Here is a 23,963-nt window from a genome sequence, read left to right on the forward strand (position 1 = left end):
CCCTTCCAAAGACCATTAGCTTTTCCCTCTCTCCCTCCCTGTCAAATCCCCTTACCACCACCCCTCAAATGCCCTGAACCTTTTCCCCTCCCCTGATTCCTACTCCCCATCCCCCCAAATCAAATCAAATACCTTTAATTGCATACAAGAATCTAAGACAACAAACAAGTCACAATAAAATTACATAAGATATCAGAAGGCAATATATTTATACAAAACTTGTATGACTCTTAAGCACACTCACTAAAAACTCTGCAACCACTCTAGAAATCACTGTATCATTATCCTTCAACAGAAAACGACAAAAGGATAAATTGTTCTGGGATTCAATATGTATTGGCAACCTCTCAGACAACATTCTTCATAACTTATCATATAAATGGCATTCCAAAATTATATGCTGGATGGTATCTGGGCAGTTGGCTCCACACAAACAATGTCTTTCTGAGAAGGGTGTCTCCCCTGGAGAACACTGGAGGGAATGGCATTTAGTCTGGCCAACATAAAGGCCCTAAGACAGCCCAGGGTCTCAAGATCATAGAAGTACTGCGGAATTCTGCCAACATACGTAGTCAATCCTAACGCAGCTGAGGAGCAAACAAAAGGTGTCCCCCCATTCCTACCTTTTGTGCAGGCACAATGTGGTCAGCACCATTCCAGAGATGCTCGGGCAGGAGCAGGACATGGCCGCCCTCCTGTGGCGGTTTTGAGGCATTGGGCCAGATCCTAAGGGGTGAGTGCAGTAGTCAGGCAGCTCACCCCTGCGGAAAGGGAGGCAAGGGCCGACCAGCATGGCTGGTGGCAGAACACGGCTTGCCGTCCCACGGGGCCAGCATTAGGCTGGAGTGTGATGCCTCGAACAGCATGGGGCCTTCGATGCCAACGAGGATCTGCTGCCCATATGCCTGGCCAATGCCCCAATATGCTGTAATCAATAAAGTTGCAGCCATTTCAGCCAGAACAGACGCGTCTGCATATCGTTCACCAGAACCCCAGCCAGTACAGAGCACATAGGGGGTTCTAGGTTTATGGACACCAAGGTATGCTTGGGGAAGGTGTACACAAAGGCACGTATTGGGCCGCTGAGCACACAAGGACTGTTATTTTTGTCTCATCTAAAACCACCAGCCTCTCTTTGCAATGTGCGTAAAATCTCACGGAAAGGGAGGGCTAAGGTTTTTCTTTCAACAGAAGGAAAGTAGAGGGAAGCTGGTCCTCCTCTTTCCCCCCTAATTTTTACAAGTAAATGTGAGAGACTGAATGGCTGCCAGCTTCCTTTCCCGACAGTTAATTGAAGAAGAAAATGTGGAAGACGAGACTGCAGTCCCCCATAGCTGTCCTTCCACTGACAGATTACTGATCTGGAAAGACTTGGTGGTGTGTGAATGTGCGACCATCTGTAAAATGCGTGTTGCTACCCCTTCGTCATTTGAGGCTAGGCTAATTGTTTTAATCAGAAAAGTCCAAAAAGCCTAAAGGCTTTCTGGGCCAGATGAATAATAATAATAACATCCGATTTATATATCACCCTTCAGGACAACTTGACGCCCACTCAGAACGGTTTACTGTTATTATTATCCCCACAACAATCACCCTGTGAGATGGGTGAGGTTGAGAGAGCTCTGAGAAGCTGTGACTGACCCAAGGACACCCAGCTGGCTTCAAGTGGAGGAGTGGAGAATCGAACCCGGTTCTCCAGATTAGAGTCCTACACTCTTAACCACCACACCAAACTGGCTCTGATGAAATTCTTCCTGCTGCTCCATGATCCTTATCTTTGGAAGATTTCTTTGCTCACAGTGAGTGGCCCTGCCACGATGGCACCTAAGCTAAGCTGATTCTGTGAGCCTAGGCAGATCTTAAGAGGAAGGGCAGGAAGGGTTACATCAGTACTTCTTGCGGCCCCTTCCTGCATGCCCAGGGTAATGCCAATTGCCACTTTGGAGTCAGGAAGCAATTTTCCCCAGGCCAGTATGGATAAGGGTCCTGCCATCTTCTGGGCATGCAGTAAGGGTTACTGAGAGCCAAACTACAAGTGATGCCTGACACAGGTTGTCAGCTTCCCTCAAGTTTTGATGGGAAATGGATGCAGCTTGGTGGAATGTTGGACAAGTGACAGTTGAAAAGTCCAGAGGAGTTAGCCGTGTTAGTCTGTAGTAGCAAAATCAAAAAGAGTCCAGTAGCACCTTTAAGACTAACCAATTTTATTGTAGCATAAGCTTTCAAGAATCAAGTTCTCTTCGTCAGATGCATCTGGATCATGCATCTGACGAAGAGAACTTGATTCTCAAAAGCTTATGCTACAATAAAATTGGTTAGTCTTAAAGGTGCTACTGGACTCTTTTTGAAAAGTCCATTGGACAGCAGTTGGAGAGCCAAGCTGCAAGACCAGAACGCCTACATTTCCCATCAAAACTTGAGGGAAGCTGACAAGTGTCCAACCTGTGTCAGACGACACTTGTAGCTTGGCTCTTAGTGTGTGTGTGTGGGGGGGAGGTAACTGTGCATTTCCTGCATTGTGCGGGGGGTTGGACTAGATGACCCTGGAGGTCCCTTCTAATCCTATTATTCTAGGATTCTGAGTGAAGGACAGCAACAGTAGAAGGCCACTGAATGGGCTGAGCATAATCCAGCTCCGCATATCTGGAGGGAAGTCCTTAATGGGGCTCTCCTAATAATTTTCTCTCTCCAATTTTCACCCTAATCTGCATAACATGAGTCTTTCCAGCTCAAACCCACATGTGCACGCCCAAGTGGATGCGGACCTGTCTTTGCATCGTGCAAAAAAATGCAGAGAAAGAGCAATGTGACGGTGGTGTTGACAGCACCATACTATCTGCTGCTCCCTGGCACAAAGCAAACTTTTTGTGATTTGATCCTTACAAGCCACTCAGTGCCATAGCCCAGGAAGCGCTAAAGAAAAAACGCACTTGAGTGGCTCACACATCCTCTTTACACCAACAGAATGAACGCTAGGGGGTCTGTATGTCCCCTTTGAATCTGCTTGGTTGCATGATGAGTGCAGATAGACTTGCCATTAAGGAAAATGAAACGCTGACTTCGCTACCTGGCCTGCCTGCCTGCATGGGATCTGCACAGTAAGAACCAAAACGAAACACACAAACATTTTGGTGGGGGTAGGGAAGTTGTTACAGCCTCATTTCGCTGAAATGAGCCAAACCAGCAAGTTCTGTGTATAATTTTGGCTTGGTTATTTTCCATTATGCACAACCCTACGGGTTAGCTTGAAATCCCTTTCTCAATTTGGAGGCTTCCACTTAAACCTTCCAAATATTCCACTCCTGGAGCAAACAGGGCTTCAAGTTTATACAAATATCACCCTCATTCTTGGCCATCTGTTTAAATGACGTTCCCACAGCAGTGAGGACAGAGTTCTCTTTGATATGTCCATACTTCCTATTACAGCCCAGCCTTTCCAGCCAATGATCATCAGCCCTGCGTGCAGAGTGGATTCAGGAGACGTAGCAACTTTCAACTGCTGGTCACGTGGATTCCCTTCCCAAGACATCAGAGTCACCTGGACCAAAAAGCAGAACCAGATTGAAGCCCTCCCGCCCACCATTACATCAGAAAATACCACCTACCGTGTCACAAGCAGTGTGCAAGTACCACTCGAAGAGAAAGACATCTACTCAACGCTCATCCGTAACATCGATTTCAGCTCCTCAGAAAGGCCCCTGCAGCAGAGTTTTGACCTCAGAGGCATCCTACGAGGTAGGCAGAGTGATGGGCTATAAGTATTGGTAAAGGAGTCATAACAAGGAAGGGACTGTACGTATGCGATCCTAGAGGCTGGGGGTGGCTCCTGGGTGTTTTGAGAGAATCTGATTGGCTGCCAGATTGGCGGAACTGGCCATATCTAAGCTGGTCATTCTTCGGCTCTTAGGAATGAGCAATAGGGCAGCTTGAGTTTGGGGACAGTTGGCATTAAGAGGGCGTAAGTTGAGAGGACGGGTTCCGTTTCATGTCAGGTCTCTGTGGCTCAGTTTTATTTCGCTCAGTAGAGCTGGAGAGGCAGTGCAGAGTCTGAAAATGTGAATTTTGGATTGGATACTAGTAATCGAGTACAAGTTAAAGAAGCATTTGGGTCACTGAAACATCTTTTACTTAACTGTTCTATTGAGAAGGGTGCCTACCGATTACTTCAGCTTATGGGGCTCAAGTTGTTTTAGGGCTTTGCAAGTGAAGATGCAGCCCTCCAGTCATTATTCCCCCACCCAGCCAACAACTTAGCAGGAAGTGTCTTAATTCAGACAATGATACCCCCAGACTCTGCTCGCAAGTTCAAAGAGTTACCAAAGGGATCCAGATCACTTGTAATTATAGTGACCTTTATTAAAAGACTAGCAACAAAGCCCGTTGTGGGGAAAAAAGACAACGGGCTCTAGAAAGGGGCAGGCCAGGCGGGCCAGGCATTGACACTTCCACCATAACATGATCTGGTCCAGGGGAGGGCAGGGCAGCTGGGCATGGCATTGTCCCCTCTGCCATACCCCAATCTGGGCAGGGGGAGGACAGGGTGGCTGGGCCTGGCATTGTTCCCTCCCCAGTGCTGGCCAATCATGTTGGGAAAGGGCTTGGAGGCAGACCTGTCCATCCTGCCACCTCCTCACCCCAATCGGGCTGCAGAGGGTTTGGTAGGTGGCCCCTTCCCTCCGCCAGCCAATCCGAAGCCTGATTTGGGCACTGCAGAGCCAGGAGCACTGCTGGGGGTGGGGGGGAAGGGCCCTGGAGGGCTCCTGCACCACGAAGACACCCGATTCGGCCCCGAATTGGGCCATTGCGGAGACCAGGGGGGCAGAAAGGGCCCAGGAACCTCCTGCACCCTACAGCCAGCTTATTCAGTCCTGATTTGAGCTGAATCAGGTGGCTGTGGAACCTGGGAGTTCTACGGGGGGGGCAGAAACAGTCCTGGCATGCTCTTGCACTCCACAGTGGTTCAAATTGGGACTGCTTTTGGCGGAAACGGCCCTACTGTGGTGCATAGGAGCATGCTGCCCCATCAGAGAGTGCACCCAGGGAGCGGCATTCCTCTGCTTCCCCCGCCCCAATTGGCCTGGCCCTGCAAGGCTATGGCAGATAGACCTGAGCTGTATGGGTCTGGAGGCCAGGTCAACTCAACTTGAAAAGCCATGGCAAGTAGACATGGCTTTGAGACATACAGAGGCCAAGTGGCCATGGGAAAAAGATGCGGCCTTTGGAAGTGCAGAGATCAGGTCTATCTGCTTTGCAATGCCATGGCAAGTAGAAGGCCTTCAGTCTTGCAGAAGCCATGTCTACTCCCCCACACCCATCTAATGCCATAGCAAGTAGACCTGGCCTTCAGATGAGTGGATGATCAACCCACCAAAGAAAGGCACGGTGAGTAGACCTGGCCTTCGGATATGGGGGGCAGGTCTACTTCCCTTGTAATGACACGGTAAGTAGACCTGGCCTTCAGATGCATGGAGGTCAGGTCTACCCACCAAAGCTGTGGCAAGAAATCTTGGCCTTCAGCCATGCGCGAAGGCCAGATCAACCTCCGTCGCAAACCGATGGCAGGTAGATCTGGCCTCTGCTGGTCCAGCGGCCACGTGTATCTTTGGGAGGTGGAGCGTAGGCGAGCCGAGGCCAGCCTCATGACAGTCTGCCACAATCGGGACTGGGTTTTTTCCATTCGTAATGCTGTTCATGCCCATGTCTAGTAAGGACACTGTTTTGTAGGGTTGCCGGTTCCCGCTATCCCCCCCTCCTGGGCGGGAGGTTAGAGGCCTGGCACTTACCTTCACTTCAGTGGTTGCATGCGTGCACACTCCCAGCTTGTGCGATGACATCACTTCCCGGAAGTGACATCATCATGCAGGATGTGGGCCACCCTGGGAGCACTTCTGCCTGATCCAGGTAGATTCAAGCCAGCATTTTTTACAGTATAAGTATAGCCCCCAAATCCACAATACTCAGCAGATATTTCCCCTGATTTCCCAGCTGCTGCCCCTGTGTGACTTGGCAGAAACCCCTGGAGGCATCGACTGGTCTCTGTCTCTACATTCTACTCTTCCATTTTCCACATCAGGACTCTACAGGATTTCTGCACTCTGCAGAACAGGTCCGATGCTGCTCTCGTTTGCTCCGCCTTTTGTTTATTGGTTAGGTATTAAGTTCAGCATTTTTAATGTGTCTGTTTGTGTGCTTGTGACTGTTTGGATACTTGTGTGCCTCTTGCTATTCCCCTGTTCTATTGTGCTCTCAATAAAGATTTGAATTTTATTCTGTCTTCTGCCTGCTTGTTCCTGGAAATAGCTCCCCTCTGATATGAGGTGCTGCCCAGAAGTGAGACTTTGGTATAGACAGGCAGGATATCATAATTTGTCCAGTTAAACATGTCTGTGCTTCACACACTAAGAAAGGGGCCCTACAATAGCCAAGGGGTAGATTGTGCTGTTATGCTGGTCCTGGAATTACGTAAGGATGCATGAAACCTGAGAAAGGGGCAAATAGCCCACTTGCCATGGCCTTTTCTGCCAGAAAAAAATGGTGCAAGAGGGAGGCCTAAAGCCTGCCCTCTCTTCTCACACTGCTCACAACTTTCCACATACAATAGGCACTTTGGCAATTCAGTTTCCTACTGCTACATGTAACAAATAAATCATATGTTGGCCCCCAGAAACCTAATTAAAGGATTCCATGTCTGAACCGTTAGCAGAGTCTATCGTTTAGCAGCGTTTGTGTGATTATAGGTGGTTGTGAGCTGGTTCTGCTGGCTAGTGTGTGTGCAGAAGAGAAAATAACAAAGCATACACTTGCTTATATTTAGAAAGGAAATAAGAGTTCTTTATTGTAGGAGCTCCATTCTCTGATAGGAAAGGAGGAGAGATAGATCCTATCTACCTAACTAGTCTAAGGATGGGCATGGATGCTAGGACAAGTCCTGCATCCACGCTGCCATGATGGAGGGAGGAGAAGGCGAGAGATGGTGCCTGGAAGGAAGCCAGGAAGAGTGAGAGGAAGGATGTCACGAGGAGGAAGTTCTGAGAATAGCAATCGACATATCAAAGGGATAGTCAGAGCAGTAAACAGTAAACAGGATGCCCTGACCTCTCTGTCTTTCTAACTCTTTGGTTTGTCCCCCTCTGAAAACTGAAGAAAGGGACGGCGCTGAATCCTCCTTTTCCAACAATGTGTACCCCCTCAACCTCACTGACACCACATGTATTATATAGCTATACCCTAAAAGGGAATGAAAAGCCCTTTTCATTCAGCTGCTTTTTGAAATTAAGGCCTTACTGCGATGTCCAGTTCCCTTTCTACTTCCCTACTCTTACACCCAACACACCTACCCATGACACTTTGTTTTTCGGAGTTTCTCAACTTCCTGTTAATAGCAGCCAACAATGTGGCCCAGGATCTGGGTGAGAAAGAGGTTATCGGGTCTGATTTCAGACCCAGAGGGATTCCTGGAAAAGCGGAAGAAATTGTTTATACTTGACTCGTCACTGCAATTTGTAAATTTATGTTAGAAACAAAAGAGGAAGTTTTGGGCTGCAGACACGAAGAGCTGGTACCAGCAAAAAGAAGACAAAACTCTCCTCTCTTCTACCCTGATGGCTGCATCAAGCTCATTCTCCAAGTTGCCTTGTGTATTCCTGCTGTTCTCCCTTCTCCTGGCAGTCTTTGGTAAGTGCTGAATGTAGAACATTGCCCTGTTGGATTACTCAGGTCCAGATCTTAGGAAGTGATGGACTCCTAAAGAAGAGTCTTCTGGAGATATCCCTTTCACATTATATCTCTGTAGCCAAAAAGAGCTAAAGACTTAATTTTTAAAAATGAAAGCTGTGAATTCGGAGAACTTGATGTGTAGATCGTTGTAAATTTATACTAAAGTTACAATCTTAAAATCTTCAGAAATGTTACTTAGATTATGTTGTCGAAGGCTTTCACGGCGGGAGAACGATGGTTGTTGTGGATTTTCCGGGCTGTATAGCCGTGGTCTTGGCATTGTAGTTCCTGATGTTTCGCCAGCAGCTGTGGCTGGCATCTTCAGAGGTGTAGCACCAAAAGACAGAGATCTCTCAGTGTCACAGTGTGGAAAAGATGTTGGCAGGTAATTTATGTCTACTCAGGAAGGTGGAGTTGGGCTGAGTCATCCTGTAAGAGTTTCCCAGGGTGTGGAATGCTAATGGAGGGAGGCTTCACTGTATCCTGAGGAGGTTCTTTTGCATATGGATTGGTCCACAGCTGCTGGCGAAATGTCAGGAACTACAATGCCAAGACCACAGCTATACAGCCCGGAAAATCCACGACAACCATCGTTACTTAGATTACATTTTCTTTTAGTGCTTTTCTTTAGCTGTATTCCAATTTTGGAAAATAATATTCTATGAACTATACTGCACTCTGCTCCTGCTCGTTTTAACAGATGGAATAGAACTTCTCCATCTTCTGCTTCTGATTGTGGAATCTATTTGATTTCTGTATTGGCCATCTGGTGACATCCACTTATGGATTGCCTGAAGTTTGTTGGTTTCGCAAAGAACAAATTGTTGGCTTCACAAAATTGTATGAGTCGCTCTCCTGCTTCGTTTTATAATCCTAGTCCAGATTTTCCACCAATATTTGATTCTGCTTTGCCTCCTACTTTGCATTCCAGTCACCTATAATAATCAGTGCATCTTGTTTTGATGTATGAACAATTTCTTCCCAGACACTAAAATGAAAGTTTCAGTTTCTTCCTCTTTATATCCTCTGGGTAGGGTTGCCAGTCCCCTGCTGGGGCAGAGGATCCCCCACTCCCACCCTCCACCCCCACTTACCTGGCTGGTGGGGGAGGCACAGGTCTCCCAGGGGCACGCTCCCCAATGGTGTGGCACACTCGCACGGGCCCAATCTGGGCCAAACCAGGCCCGAATTTACCTGGATCGAGCCACTGCTGAGCGCAGGAGCACTCCCACGCTTGGCAGCAGTCTGTTCCAGGCTGATTTGAGCCTGATCTGGGCCAATTTGGCCTAAATTTGGCCCAGATCAGGCTGCTGCAGCACACAGGAGCACTTCCATGCTTGCCAGTGGCCCGTTCCAGACTGATTTGGCCCAAATCGCCCACACCTCATGAAGCGCAGGAGCGCTCCTGGGGCTGCCATGGCCTGCACGATGATGTCACTTCCCAGAAATGATGTCATCACATAGGCCCGGGAGCAAAAGAGAATGACAAGGGAGGTGCTAGGGTCCTCACCTCCTGCCGGGAGGACAGGGTACCTGGCAACCCTACATCTGGGACAAAGTTGAATGGTGGTTATGTTAATAGGCCTTACATGATTGATTTTATCCAGACTTTTCATCATAGCCCCTGTATATTTGTTTGTGCTCCTCCTCACCTCACTGTTAGAACAATACCATGTCTTCTGGGCTTATCATTTCCAGAAAAAAAGAACCACTTTGTAATTTTCTGACTGAATGCTCTAATCCCGTCCACTTTAGGCCCCTCTCACCCAGGTACCCAAAGAAATTGTTGCCAAAGAGGTTGAGGGCAGACAAAAGGAAGTGCTTCTTTACTCAATGAGTAATTAAAACTTTGAAACTCACTCCATATACAGAAGTAGGAAACCTCGGAATATCAGTGGGGGGGACAGAAGAAGGCATCTGAGGGCAGAAGCCACAGTAGGGTAGCTAGCTCTGGGGTGGGAGATTCCAGAAGCAGCCTCGGAGGGCAGGGTTTGGGGAAGGAAGGGACCTCAGCAGGGTATCATACCATCGTGCGCACCCTCCAAAGCCGCCATTTTCCACCGAGGAACTGATTTCTGCAGTCTGGATATCAGCTGTAATTCTAGGAGCTGTCCAGGCCCCACCTGGAGGTTGGCAACTAGGCTTGCCATCCTCCAGATGAACGCTGGAGCTCTCTCAGAATTGCAACTGGTCTCCAGGCAACAGAGATTAGTTCCTCTGGAGAAAATGGCTGCTTTGAAGGGTGAACTCTATGGAATTATACCCCACTGAGGCTCCTCCCCTCCCCAAACCCCACCCTCTTCAGGCTCTGCACCTAAAATCTACCAGAATTTCCCAACCTGGATCTGGCAATCCTATTGGCAACCATAAGGTGAAGCCAAGACGCCAGTGTCAATGAGTGCAGGACAGAGGTTGGGAGCTCTACTCCCACCACCTTATAGCAGATTTTGCAAGGCCCCCGCTCCACCCTTTGTCCTTCACCACCACCAGTCAGCACCACTCCTCACATACAGGGCTTTTTTTCAGCGGGAATGCGGTGGAACGGAGTTCCGGCACCTCTTGAAAATGGTCACATGGCCAGTGGCCCCACCCCCTGATCTCCAGAAAGAGGCGGGGTTTAGATCGCCCTCCGTGCCGCTCCAATTCTAAATTGCCTTCTTGGCGCCAAGACCGTCCTGCTGTGCGCTAAATCCTTGCACGTGAATGTTTTTTTTGGTTTCATTGTGGAGCATTATTGTTGTATTGGTGGAAGCAAGAGTGGCCCCTGAGAAAGTGATGTGCTGTGAAACAAGCTGAACGACCAAGCCGGCAGCTTGTAGGGCCAGGGGGGCCCTGGGTGGGCTCTCCCTCCATCCTTGAGATCCACCTGGTAAAAAGAAGAAATCAACAAGATGAGTCAATTTCCATTCTATCACAACACCTTACTTACCTCCTGGTTCGATGATAAGGGATACTCTCCGGCTGTTGTCGGGTGTTTCCTTTTCACCACCGACTGTATATTGGACAATATTCCAATGGACAAACTCAGCATTCATTCAACAGTCTTCAAAAAGGAGTCCCCAGTGTTTGATATAAAGAATAAACACTATTTGAGGACATGGCTACGTCTGTGGGACTGCCTTAAAGGGACATGGTCAACATTGGTCTTTTGCATTTGTAACTGAGGCGCATGAATTTTGTACAATAGTGATTGTTTGAGAAATAAGTAACTGTTGGACAGTTCACTTTAGCACTGAGCACTTTAAATTGATGGAGTATTTGTTGCAAGTCTTCTACTGCAATTTGTTGCAAGTGCTGTTGTTTCGATAGCCTAGTGGTTGCGGCTTGCAGCTTGCCTTTGGGTCTGTTACAGTCCCCTGGAGACTCCAGCTGGTGCAAAATGCTGCAGCTCGGTGAATGATTGTTACACCTATTCTGCAGTCACTCCACTGGCATTGAACCTGGGACTTTTGCATGCCAAGCAGATGGTCTACCGCCCCTTTCCACGGAGGCTGTAAAGAGGGCCTTGTCTCACTGCTGCTGCGACTCCAGGCTAGGGTGGCATGGCTACAACCATCTTGTCTCTAGGGAGGGAACATAGACTTTACTACTACTGGTGTAAGTAGGAGAAGCTCTACTACTATTGATATAAGTATGATCCTACTGGGTATTCCCCTCCTGGAGCAAACCAGCCTTCCAAATTCAAGTTTATACAAATATCACCCTAATTCTTGGAGATCTGTTAGAATGGCATTCCCGGGGCAGTGGGGTGGAGCTCTCTCCAGAATGCAATGCCTGCTGATGCTTCCATACTTCTTCCTACAGCCGGGCCATCCCAGCCAATAATCACCCCCCGTTTAAGCCGAGTGGCTTCAGGAGCCACGGCAACTTTCACCTGCCAGGCAACTAGATTCAATTCCGAAGACATCACAGTCACCTGGATCAAAGATGGGAACAAGATTGAAGCTCTTCCGCCCATCATTACGCCAGAACAAACCACGTACCGCATGAAGAGCACCGTGCATGTGCCACTCACCGAGAAAGATTTCAACTCAACACTCACTTGTCACATCGAACACAGCATCTCGTCAGAAAGCCCCATTCAGCAGAGTTATGATCTCAGAGATGTCCTACGAGGTAGGGAGAGTGATGGGCTATGAGTACTGGTAAGGGGGATCGTAATGGGGAAGATGTTGTATGCAGGGCTTTTTTTCTGGGAAAAGAGGTGGTGGATTTCTCAAGAGGGAAATGAGTGAGAAACACACAGGCCCCTTACAAAATGGCCATTTCCTCGAGAGGAACTGATCTCTGTCTGGAGATCAGGGGTGCAGGGCTGTTGGACACAAGAGGTGCCGGAACTCCGTTCCACTGTGTTCCTGCTGAAAAAAGCCCTGGTTGTATGTATGGGAGGCTGGAGGCTGGGGGTGGCTCCTGTGTGTTTTGGGAGAATCTGATTGGCTGTCAGATTGGCAGAACTGGCCATATCTAAGCAGGTAACTCTTCTGCTCTTAGGAATGAGTAATGGGGCAGCTCGAGTTTGGGGACAGTCAGTATTAAGAGGGCACAAGGTGATAGGACTTAGATCCAGAGGAGTTAGCCGTGTTAGTCTGTAGTTGCAAAATAGTAAAGAGTCCAGTAGCACCTTTAAGACGAACCAACTTTATTGTAGCATAAGTTTTCGAGAATCACAGTCCTCTTCGTCTGATAAAGAGAACTGTGATTCTCGAAAGCTTTTGCTACTATAAAATTGGTTAGTCTTTAAGGTGACAGGACTGAGTCCCTTTCATGGCAGGACTCTGCAGCTTGCTCAATGGGGATGGAGCGGCACTATAGAGTCTGAAAATGTGAATTTTGGAAGGGACACCTGTATTCGACTACAAAATAAGGAACTTAACTTGATCAGTTAAGGATCACTGAAACATCTTTGACTTAACTGTTCTATTGAGATGGGTGCCTACCAACTTCATCAGCTTATGGGGCTCAAGTTGTTTTAGGACTGAAGAAAATGCCATCACTGCACGGAGGGGGGGGGGGGTTCTGGGCCTTGAGCGGCTTTATAAATGAAGATGAAGCCCTGCAGTTATTATTCCCCCACCCTAAGAGCAACTCAGCAGGGAGTGTTTTAATTTGCAGAGTGGTCCACCCAAGCCTTGCTCTCAGGTTCAAAGGGCGACCAGAGAGATGCAAAGCCTTTGTGATTATAGGGATAATTATTAAAAGAGTAACGGGTGTTGTGAGTAATTTGAGGATATATAATAAAAGCAATGAAAGCTTACAACGTCCAACAACACGATTGCTGGACCTAACAGCACCAGCTACACCATCTCAGGCTCATTCACTTGTTCATCTTCCAAAGTTATATATTTCATCAAGCGTCAGCAATGTCCTTCCCCTTTCTATACTGGAAAACAGGTAATCACTTTGCACAAGAGTGAAGGCCATAAATCTGACTGTCAGACTACGGAATCCCTGTTATCTAGAGTTCGTCTCCCCCCCCCCCTTCTGCAAGAAGCACAAAGTGTCTTGATTCCAAAAGGTTTATTGAAAGACAATGCTCAGGATACAAGTATCCATATTCCAAGGCCTAGAAGAAGCCTTGGCTGAACGAAAGCTTTGTTGAGAATGACACACAAACTGAAAGTAACAACACATCAAACGCCCGTTCCCAGCCTCCCCCCACAGCTCTGTCTGCCGGGAGGACTTGGACGTGGGAAGAGTTAGGCTTCAAGGTCCATGGCCAGAATGGGCAGATAAGAGCTCTTCTCTCCCATGGTTATATGTGGCTGGAGTACACCTGGGCCTGGAGGGAGAAAAGACTAAACACTACAGATTATGGTATGCTAAGATGGCGTAACTCTGGTTAGAGAACTGGCAGGTAAACTGACATCCTGACACTGACATTAAAAAAAACAGCATTCAAAAACCAGTGGGAGAATATTTCAATTTGCAAGGGCATTCTATTGCTGACCAAAACATAGGAGTTCTCAAGCAGAGAAACTTCAGAGGAAAATTGCAATACAAGATTGCTGAAATTGAGTACATTTGCAAATTTGGAATAATGGATTCCCCAAGGTTTAAGCTGGGAGATCGGATTATTCTCACATTACAGATGCTAATTTTCTGCACTTTGCAGGATCCATCACCATGAGTTGTATCATTCCCTGCCTTCTCCATTCCTCAGCAGCCCCACAAGACATTAATAACAACAACAACAGCAACTGCACTTAAACCGCTCTTCTAGAAAGATTAGTGCCTCACCCAGAGCGGTGAACAAGTTAGTGTTATTATTATCCCCATTATCAGGGGTCATTTCGTAGAAAAAGAGCTGGAGGAACTCATTAGCATAACTCATTAGCATAGGCCACACCTCTTGCCATCACTGGAAGTGTGTCATTCGTATAACTGATTTGCATATGCCACACCCCCTGACCCAATCCTGGCCATTCAGGGCTGAAATTGGGCCCAAAATGGCAAAAAGGGGCTGAAAATGGCTGAAAAAGGGCCCAAAATGCTTAGGATCTGGCTGCTGCTGAGTGGAAGAGTGATCCACCACCCATCAGAGGCCCGATCCAGGCCGTTTTGGCCCCAATCTAGGCCGAAACGGGCCCAAAATGGCCAAGAGCCAAGTGGGCGGGGCCACCTGACATGTGACCTATTTGGGGAACTCTGTTCCCCCTTGAAATGAGCCCTGCCTATAATACAGCTGGAAAGCTAGGGCTGAGAGGAGCGGCTTACCCAAGATCACCTACTGAGCTCATGGCAGGGGTGGGTTTCGAACCAGTAGAGTGCTGATTCCCAGCCAAACCACTTAACCACTGTGCTACAGCTGCCATTGCTCTCAGTATAGGGCTATGGGCAGAAGAGCCTCCCTCTTCCTCTGATGGTGCAAGTCTGCAGAAGGAGCTCTCCGTTCTCAGAAGAATCGGGGGGGGGGGGATCCCATGACCCTTGCTCTTGCAGGATGCAGAATCCACCCCCATGAGTTGTGTCTTTCTCTGCCTTCTCCTTCCCTCAGCAACCGCACAAGACACTGATACATCTTTGCTCTCAATATAGGGCTAGAGGAAGGAGGGGAGTCTGTGGGACTTACTTGCATGCGCCACCGTCTTCCTCTTATGGAGCAAGTAAGTAGAAACAATTCTCCATTAGCAGAAAGGAGAAGGTGGGGGAAAACCCACCATATCTGGGTGGATACGAGCCAGTGAGTGTAGGATGCTGTGTTAATCATTGCTTATCTGTTCTCTTTTAACTGGTTTCATATTGAAAAGTGGGTCCAATGGATAAGGAATTGCTTTGCTTTCTTTGCTCAGTTGCTCCACAGGTGACAGTGGAAACCAGCCTGTCTTCTCCCATCCCATTGAATCAGTCTGTGAGACTCACCTGCGTAGTGAATAACTTTTATCCCAATAACATCACAGTGGCCTGGTGGAGAAGCGACTACCGCAACTTTACACAAAGGGCTGATAATGGAAATCGAAATGTAAATGGGACATACTTCATCAGACTTCCCTTATCTACACGGAAAAGTAGACGGAGCGCGACCAATTACACCTGCAAAGTGATTCATGCTTCTCAAAGCCCAGTTTACGTCTCTAGAGTATTGAATTTTGGGACGCAGCCTGAAGAAAATGGAAACGCCTGTGTCATTGAGTCAGGTAAGTGCGCATAATCATAGTGTGAGGATTAGAAGGATACCTAGCCCAGCTTCTGAAGCAGGAGCTCATAAAATATTTGTGACAGCAGCCGGTCTTTTGCCAGTTTAAAGAAAAGCAAAGGAATCTTAGCAGTAAAGGGATGGTTTGAAATATCTGCACAGCAGCTGTTTACATTAACCATTCCCACAGCCAGTGCTTCTCCTGTCTCTGGTACTTTGTGGATGTTAGATGTAGAAGAGGGTGCCAGTTCAAAGAGGAAGAAGAATCAAAAGTCAAGCCATGGCCGCATAGCTAGAAGGTCAGAGACGGGACGAGTTCTCAAGGCATGGCAGAAACATGGTTAGTGTCAGGCTAGAAGTCAGAAATGTGCAAAGCAGAACACAGAGGCCAAGTAGAAGGTTTAACCAGAAGGAAACAAGAGCCAGGAACACATGATTGTCACAGAGCCGACAAGTTGCTCAGAGAAAAGAGCCCAGCCTGGAGACAGCAGCTTTATATCTCCATGGTACATCCTGCAGGACTCTTCATTCGGCTGTCCCCAGGCACTCTCATCGGGTTCCTCCAGGCAGAATGGGCCAGCAGCTCTTTTCTGTAGGCAGGCAGCTCTGGTACCAAGCAATTCCAGCAGTTCTCCAAAGAAGTCACGTCAGGTGGCCCTGCTCACCTGACTTCCGGACATTTTGAGCCCATTTTGGTCTGGATTGGGCCGAAATGGCCCAGATAGGGGCCAAAACAGCCTGGATCGGGTTGATGCTGGGTGGAGGAACCCTTCCCTCCCCGGCACTGACCCAATCTGGGCAGTTTTGGGCCCAATCCGGGCCCAAAATGGCCACTTTCTGAAATTTTGGGCCTCTTATTGCCATTTTGGGCCAAATTTCGACCCTGAATGGCCAGGATTGGGTCCAAAACAGCTAGGTTAGGTGATGTCAGGGGGTGTGACATATGCAAATCAGTTATGCTAATGCCACACTTCCAGTGATGGCAAGGGGCGTGGCATATGCTAATGAGTTAAGCTAATGAATTCTTCCAGCTCTTTTTCTACAAAATGACCCCTGCTGGAACCACATCTTGTTCAGCAAGATATTCAACCATAGGCAGATTATGAAAAAGAGTATAACATAAGCGGAGATTCCCCCATTGAGTCATTATTATTATATTTAAATTTGATGGAAAATATTAAAATTATAGAAGATAGCAAGGAGTTCATTAAGAAGTAGATAACACAGGGGAAATGTTTAGCTTCCTTTTAGTGTTTATTTATCATCTACAGTTTTGTTTTCTGAATATATTATATGTGTTTTATATATGCCATCAAGTCGCTTCTGACTTATGGTGACGCTTTAAATGAAAGACCTCCAAAATGTCTTACCATTAACAAATTTGCTAAGATCCAGCAAACCGGAGGACGTGGCTTCTTTTATTGAGTCCAGCCATCTCATTTTAGGCCTTCCATTTTTCCTACTTCCTTCCACTTTTCCTAGCATTATTGACTTTTCCAGAGAATCTTGTCTTCTCATGATGCAACCAAAATATGATAGCCTCAGTTTTGTCATTTTAGTTTCTAGGGAAAATTCAGGCTTGATGTGATCTAGAATCCACTCTTTTGTCTTTTTGGCTGTCCACAGTATCCACGAAACTGTCCTCCAGCACCACGTTTCAAATGAATCCATTTTCTTTCTGTCCACTTTCTTCACTGTCCAACTTTCACATCCATACATGGCAATGGGGAACACAACATCTTGATCTTGGTCCCCAGCAACACATGGTTATCCTTAAGGAATGTTTCTAGTTTCCTCATGGCTGCCCTTCCAAGTCTCTACCTTCTTCTGATTTCTTGGGTGCAGTCTCTTGAATATATTATGGAATCATTAATGTTTATTTCTGTTTTGAGCCTCCCAAAGAGAAGAAGGTTCTTTGTTAGCCACCCTGAGCCCATCTGTGGGGAGGGCGGGGTATAAATCGAATAAAATAAATAAATTTGTTAAAATTCTGGGAGAAAAATGCAAATGCAACTCTCCAGAAGAAACACATTTAAAGGATTCATAATAGCATTTGATCAAATACAGGAAATACAGTGTACGCTGCTGGGGTGGGGTGATGGGCCCTGGAGTGCTCCTGCGCTCTGCATCGGCCCGATTTCCCAGTTTGGTGTAGTGGTTAAGAGCGGCAGGACTCTAATGTGGAGAGCCGGGTTTGATTCCCCACTCCTCCACGAAGCCAGCTGGGTGACCTTGGGTCACTCACAGCTCTCTCAGAGCTCTCTCAGCTCCACCCACCTCACAGGGTGATTGTTGTGGGGATAATAATAACATACTTTGTAAACCACTCTGAGTGGGCGTTAAGTTGTCCTGAAGGGCAGTATATAAATTGAATGTTATTATTATTCCCCTGTTGGAGGCAGAAACGGTCCATGCAGAGTGCAGGAATGCTGCCGGGGATCGCAAAGGGTCGTGGTGTGCTCCTGCACTTCACACCAGCCCGATTTCTGCCCATTTGACGCTGAAGTGGCCCTCTGTGGAGCACAGGATGATAGGAACACTGCTGGGGCAGTGTATGCCCTCACAAGGCCCCACTAGAGCCCGTGGTATTGTGAAACACAACGGGCTTTGTTGTTAGTTTCAATATTTTTTTTGTAAATCTCTTTTTTTATACAGAAATTTTTATTAGGTGAGTACAGATTACAAATATAATTTCCAATTAAAAACCTAAATATCAATTTCCCTTTCGCTCCCCGCTTTTCAGAGACTTCCAACAGCTTTCCAACCCATACCTTATTCTATAACTTTTATCTATTCTCTCTATATGTTATTGTCTCATATTTCATTAATAAACTAAATAGTATCCATTAAAATCAAATCTATTCAAAAGTTAAACTTAACGATTTTTTTTTTTTTGTAAATCTCCATGGTGAAAAGTCTACTGCCCTCCTCCCCCATCTTACAGCAGTTTTGCCTAATCTGCAAATTGCCTTAGCATCCAAAAAAATATTCATCCTCTAATTTATTTCAGGGCCCATAATTATTGGCCATTTTTGTTACAAGATACAGACCTCAATTGCCTTTACATGTCTCCTTTATTCTGTGGTTGTTTTAGTTTTCCAGACGAACCTCTCCCCCTTTCCCCACAAGATATTTAATATACCATTTTGTCAGCCCCCCTCTTTATATTAGATTTCCTTAACTGAGAGTATTTATTATTTTACGTACGAAATCTATATCTTGCCTTTCTGTCCAGTCAGGGCTACCAAGGAACTAATAATTAAAAACAGTGCATTGTAAAAACAGGTTTAAAATCCTATTAAAACTAGAGTAAGTTTGCAAAAACACTAATATTAAAACATATGGTAGGAAGAAGGGTCACCAGAGAAAAACAAAAAAGTCTTCACCCTCCAGTGGAAGGCTTAATTAATAATCTTGGGGAGGGAGTTCAATGTGTTGGTGCCACAATTTAGAAGGTCCTTTCCCAGTTTGCAGCCAAAGCAGGGTCTCAGAAGATGACTACAGTGGTTGGGTAGCTTTGTACAAAAGTAGGAGTCCATAATGTACGTTAGTTCCAAACGGCATAGAGTTTTAAAGGTCAACATCAAAATCTTGAGTTGTGCCTGGAAACACATGGGAGCCAGTGTAGATGGGCAAAAATTGGAGTGATATGGACATTACTAGTGCCAAAGCCCGTTGTGTCATGAGTCATGACTCATAATACAACAGGCTCTAGCAGGGCACTGGCCAGCCGAGCTCCCTAGCAGCTGCAGCGCTTCCATGGGCTGGGCCACCCAGGGCGGCAGTGGGCTACTGGCAGGCTCCGCAGCCCCCTTGCATGCAGATTAGTTGGGCATGGAGAAGGCGGGTTCGCCCATTTTCTCCCTGCCCAGCTGAGCAGTGGGCTCTGCACCCCACTCTTGTACGGTTGCCAGGATTCCTCAACCTCCCAGCAAGGGATTGGGGCCTGGCACTTACCTGTGGGGATGGATGTGTGTGCGCACACTTTGCGCGCATGTGCACACACCCCCAAAACGCGATGACGTCACTTCCGGGAAGTGACATCATCACGCGGCCCTCTGGGAGTGTGCCCAAGTGGAGCACTTTGCAGTGCCTGAAACAGGCCTGTTTCGGTGTGAATCGGGCCCATTTTGAGCTGCTGTGGAGCGCTCTTGCACTCCACAAATGGGTCCGATCCTGGCAGCTGCTGTGCACAGGAGCAAACAGCACTGCAGGAGAACACACATGGAAGGTGTGTGCCCCCCCCATGCTGGCCAGGTAAGTGGGGGCAGGGTGTGGGGGAGGTGCGAGGGATCCCTCATCCTGCCGGGGGTCTGGCGTCCCTACTCCCCTTGCCACAGATCAGCTGAGCAGGGAGAAGGTGCCCAACTGATCTGGGCGCTTTTACCCTTTTATATAGTAGGATGAGCCACTCCAATCAACATACTGGTAGCAGCGTTCTGCACCAACTGAAGTTTCCGAACAGTTTTCAAGGGCAGCCCCAGGAAGAACGCATTGCAGTAACCTAGATGCGACCACAGCATACACTACAGTGGCCAGATCATTTCTGCCCAGGAAAGGCCACGGTTAGTTCACCAGCTGCACCTGGAAAACGTCATTTCTGGATGCAGCCATTGCCTGATTTCAGTGGATTCAGAAGTGTGTAGAAAACTTCACGGTAGAAAACTTTTTCCTTCCAAATAACTGGAGACAGGGGGTTGGATCCCATGGAATATTTCTGTACATGGAACCATCCTTGTGCAAATGGAAGTGCTAAAAGTCAGTTATTGCATCCCACTCTCTTTTCTGCACGCACAAGATACTACAAGGTATTGCTTCTGATAAAATTTCAAAACTTAATTGAATGAAATCATGTTGTACATTCCACTGCACACCATTATTTCGATAAGAAAATTTCGTTCAAGTGCTTTGAGCTGCCGCAGCCATTGTACCCGTGGAAGTCTGCTAAGTATGTTTTCCTTTCCACTCGTGCATCATTGGAGACAACCCGGTAATTCGAATGCTACTTGTACAACTCATTTAATCATAAGAAATTACCTCCTTATTGCTGATCAAATCTACATGTTGTGCGAGTCCTATTTCTTATCTCTAATGGCTGATGTGAACAGAGTGCAAAACAGTTCAATTTTCCCACTGAATTCAGACCACATCTGTCCCATGGCATTGATTATATAGTTATCACCATTATACTTTTTTTTCTTATCTGAGCTTTTTAAATTTCAAATCCAAGCCTCTGAAGGCATTTTCGCACATTCTTGCTCTCTGGAGAGTAATGAGTTATTCTATGGTCTTCTTTAATCAGAGCTGCAAATTAATCTGGCTACTAAGTAGCAGGTTTGGAAGTCTGTATTCACCTTTTTCCCACTTACCCTGCAGTGAACTTAAAAATAGGGTCCAAGCCGAGATCTTTTAAAAAAACAGGTTTAGCAATTACAGGATTAAAATTAATTCTTACAAAGTAATTACACTCAAATATTAATACTTAAGGTTGTCAGCTCTTGTTTGGGAAAGTTTTGGAGATTCTGACAGTCGAAACACACGAGATGAAATACCTAGGTTCAGCTCGTGTTCTCTTACCTAAAGGTTTGTCGGGAAGTGTAGGCGTCCTTGCAGTTTAAAGTTTAGCATTTACAGAGCAGCAGGGAGAAGTGCAGGTGTCCTTGCAGCTTAAAGTTTAGCATTCACAGAGCAGCAGAGAGGGATGTGCGGGGGTCCTTGCAGCTTAAAGTCTACCGGTGCAGCCAGGCGTCGTTCTGCAGGGCCAGGCCGGGTGAGGGGAAGGGAAAATGCCGTGATGCACCTTGAGAGTGGGAGGAAAGGCGCCCCACGCCTGCACTTCCCTCCTCGCTGCTCTGTAAATGCTAAACTTTAAGCTGCAAGGACGCCTGCACTGTAAGTGCTAAACTTTAAGCTGCAAGGATGCCTGCACTGTAAATGCTAAACTTTAAGCTGCAAGGACGCCTACACTTCCCGGCAAACCTTTAGGTAAGAGAACACAAGTTGAATCTAGGTATTTTGTCTCGTGTGTTTTGAGCCTGAGGTGGAGCCTGGAGTAGACAGGGCATTATGCCATTGACTCCACTCTCCAAAGCAGCCGTTTTCTCCAGGGGATCTGCTCTCTGTAGCTTGGAGATCAGCTGTAATTCTGGGAAATCTCCAGGAGGCTGGCAACCCGTCCTCCAAAGGGCTGAGTTCTTCACATGCAGTCTTTTTGGAAAAGGGAACATACTGGATACACTGCAGAAACCAGGCTACAATCTTCAACTTGAAAAATATAGGCCTGCGATAACCATTTGTTTCCAATAGCACCACCAGTTGTATCCACTGACTTTCCTCGTCCTGGGCTAAATCAACTTAATCCCAATGCTTCTAGTTTCAGTGGCTTTCAATGAACCTCACACAAATGGATGTGCAAGCAAAAGAGGTTTCATGCCACATGGCAGAGGCTACCTAAGGGCACATGGAATTCTTTCCTAGGATCCAAGCCTGTGAGTCTAGTGTACTGTTACCTACTCTGGGTGATCACAATGGGAGTAGGCTCCACAGGAAATAAAATAAGCCAAACACTTTATTTTTTTATATATGTATATGTATATGTATATGTATATGTATATGTATATGTATATGTATATGTATATGTATATGTATATGTATATGTATATTCAGGCTGCTATTCATGCTGTTAAGTAATCACTATGAAGAATGCACAAACCAAAAGTCCTCCCCTAACAGGGTGTAACGTCCCAAAAGTAACTTTCAAAATGTTGTAGAAGGTATTCCTTTCTTTTTGTCTGCAGTGGTCTATGACGAAAACGTTCCTGAGACCAAATTCCCCACCAGGAGAAACCGCAGCTGAGACATCAAGCCCACAGGGAAGACAACAGACCACCATACACTCAACAGGGCACAAGCTGAACTCCTGTTTCGTAATCTCTTTTTCAAGAGCGCAGTGCAATTGGTGGTTGTGCAGTTCTGCCAAGTTATATTCACTCCTCCAGTTCCATATGGATCCCAGATAACAGCTGTGAATAGCAGCCTGAACTTTGATATATATATATAAAGTGTTTGGGTTATTTTGTTACATTTGTGTGACTGTATAATTATTGTATGGGTCTGTAGACCTTATTACTGTGGGTTGTTCCTTTTTTGTGTGCATCTTAGTTACCACACAGTATTGCCCTTCCTATTGCTCGTCCATAGGAAATAAATCAAAATGCATCTGAAAGATTAACTGATCTCCTCCTTTGTTGTCACAGGTCTATTTCTGCTCTCCAACCCTGGTCTCTGGATAGGATTACTTGTGGGCAAGACCGTCGTTGCTCTCCTCATCTTATTCCTTCTCTTGAGAAAATTAGCAAAGACGTTTTCAGCATTAACAAAGACGAAAAAGGACTTGACTAAGTGATCTGATGATTTCCTGTGCCTAATATTGGAGCTACCTTAACATGATAAGAAATAATCAACCATTGATAATTAAAATTATTAATAATAAATTGGCAGGTTCCCATGGACCGGTTTACACATTGCAGGTTTTCCTAGATGAGCCCAAGAATTGGACTTTTACCTCATTGTTTAATCTTGCATCTTACACAAGCATATCTTATGCTAATGATTTAATTTAATTTATTGGATTTATACTCCGCCCTCCCCACATCAGCGGGCTCTTTGTCCCATCTTCCTTTTGTAAGAGAGCTAGCTTGTGGCCGCTCTCATTTTAGCTCGGAGCAGAGGATGCCCATTTGAGCAACTTGCGTCTGAAAATTAGAAAAATTCTACGAGTGCAGAAAATCTGAATTCAAAAACTTGTTATCATTTGGGTTGACAACTTTCCAAACTTTTGCGGGGGGGCAAAATACAAGAAGTTATAGAGTTGTAAAGCGAACCACAAATTTGTAGTGATGGACCAAAAAGAAGCCAGTAAGTATCTTGAATGAATAATGTGCTGCCAAGTCAGAACCAGTTCATGGCAACCCATCCACAGCGTGCTCAAGGCAAGCGATGAGAAGAGGTGGTTCGCCACTGCCTTTGTTTGTTTAGCAGCCCTGGCCTTCAAAGGACTGACCATGGCTGGCCCTGCTTAGCTTCCAAGCTCCAAGAAGCTAATGCTAATATAGGCTAGTTGCATCTTACTACATTACAAATGGTATGAACAACGTCATTTTACGTTTGGGTATGGAGACATCAATATAATACTTACACGTAATACATCACCATTAAAGTTCAAATCACCGCAATAATGATGGTGGTGTAACTTCTCTTTACATGGGTTCTATGGGGCTTAGAAAGCAACTTTCACAAAATTTTAAGAAACAACTTTTTTTCTTTTAAACTTTTTAACAATTAATAAAATACAACTTTAACAAAAAATTAACTTTTAAGTACAACCATACCAAAAAAACTCCAAATCAACAATGTCCTTGAAAAGGCAAACAGTTCAACATTCAAGAAGTGATGAGTCCTCTCGCATCCATTTGAAGCAGCTGTACCCCAGGCTTCTGGTTGGGAATTATAGCCCTTATTCAAGGTGATAAGAGCTTATAATTTATTAAGCTCCCCAGCAACCAGCCTCCTCCTCAGCAGCCTGCCTCTAGCTTCTGACTCCACCCCACTGGGC

At 46.3% G+C, this 23,963-nt stretch overlaps 1 protein-coding gene across 1 annotated transcript in view; it reads left to right on the forward strand.

Moving 5' to 3' along the window:
* Positions 1 to 22,754, forward strand: part of LOC129330439 (signal-regulatory protein beta-1-like) — a 36,228-nt gene extending 13,474 nt beyond the window's left edge. Inside the window, exons 3-7 of the mRNA XM_054980469.1 lie at positions 3,427 to 3,735; positions 7,546 to 7,674; positions 11,521 to 11,832; positions 15,006 to 15,350; positions 22,606 to 22,754. Of these exons, the coding sequence (XP_054836444.1) occupies positions 3,427 to 3,735; positions 7,546 to 7,674; positions 11,521 to 11,832; positions 15,006 to 15,350; positions 22,606 to 22,754 (1,244 nt within the window). The remainder of the gene's footprint in view (positions 1 to 3,426; positions 3,736 to 7,545; positions 7,675 to 11,520; positions 11,833 to 15,005; positions 15,351 to 22,605) is intronic.
* The last annotated feature ends 1,209 nt before the right edge of the window (positions 22,755 to 23,963 follow it).

The sequence above is a fragment of the Eublepharis macularius genome, chromosome 5 (genome assembly GCF_028583425.1).
Source record: "Eublepharis macularius isolate TG4126 chromosome 5, MPM_Emac_v1.0, whole genome shotgun sequence".
Classification (NCBI taxonomy): domain Eukaryota; kingdom Metazoa; phylum Chordata; class Lepidosauria; order Squamata; family Eublepharidae; genus Eublepharis; species Eublepharis macularius.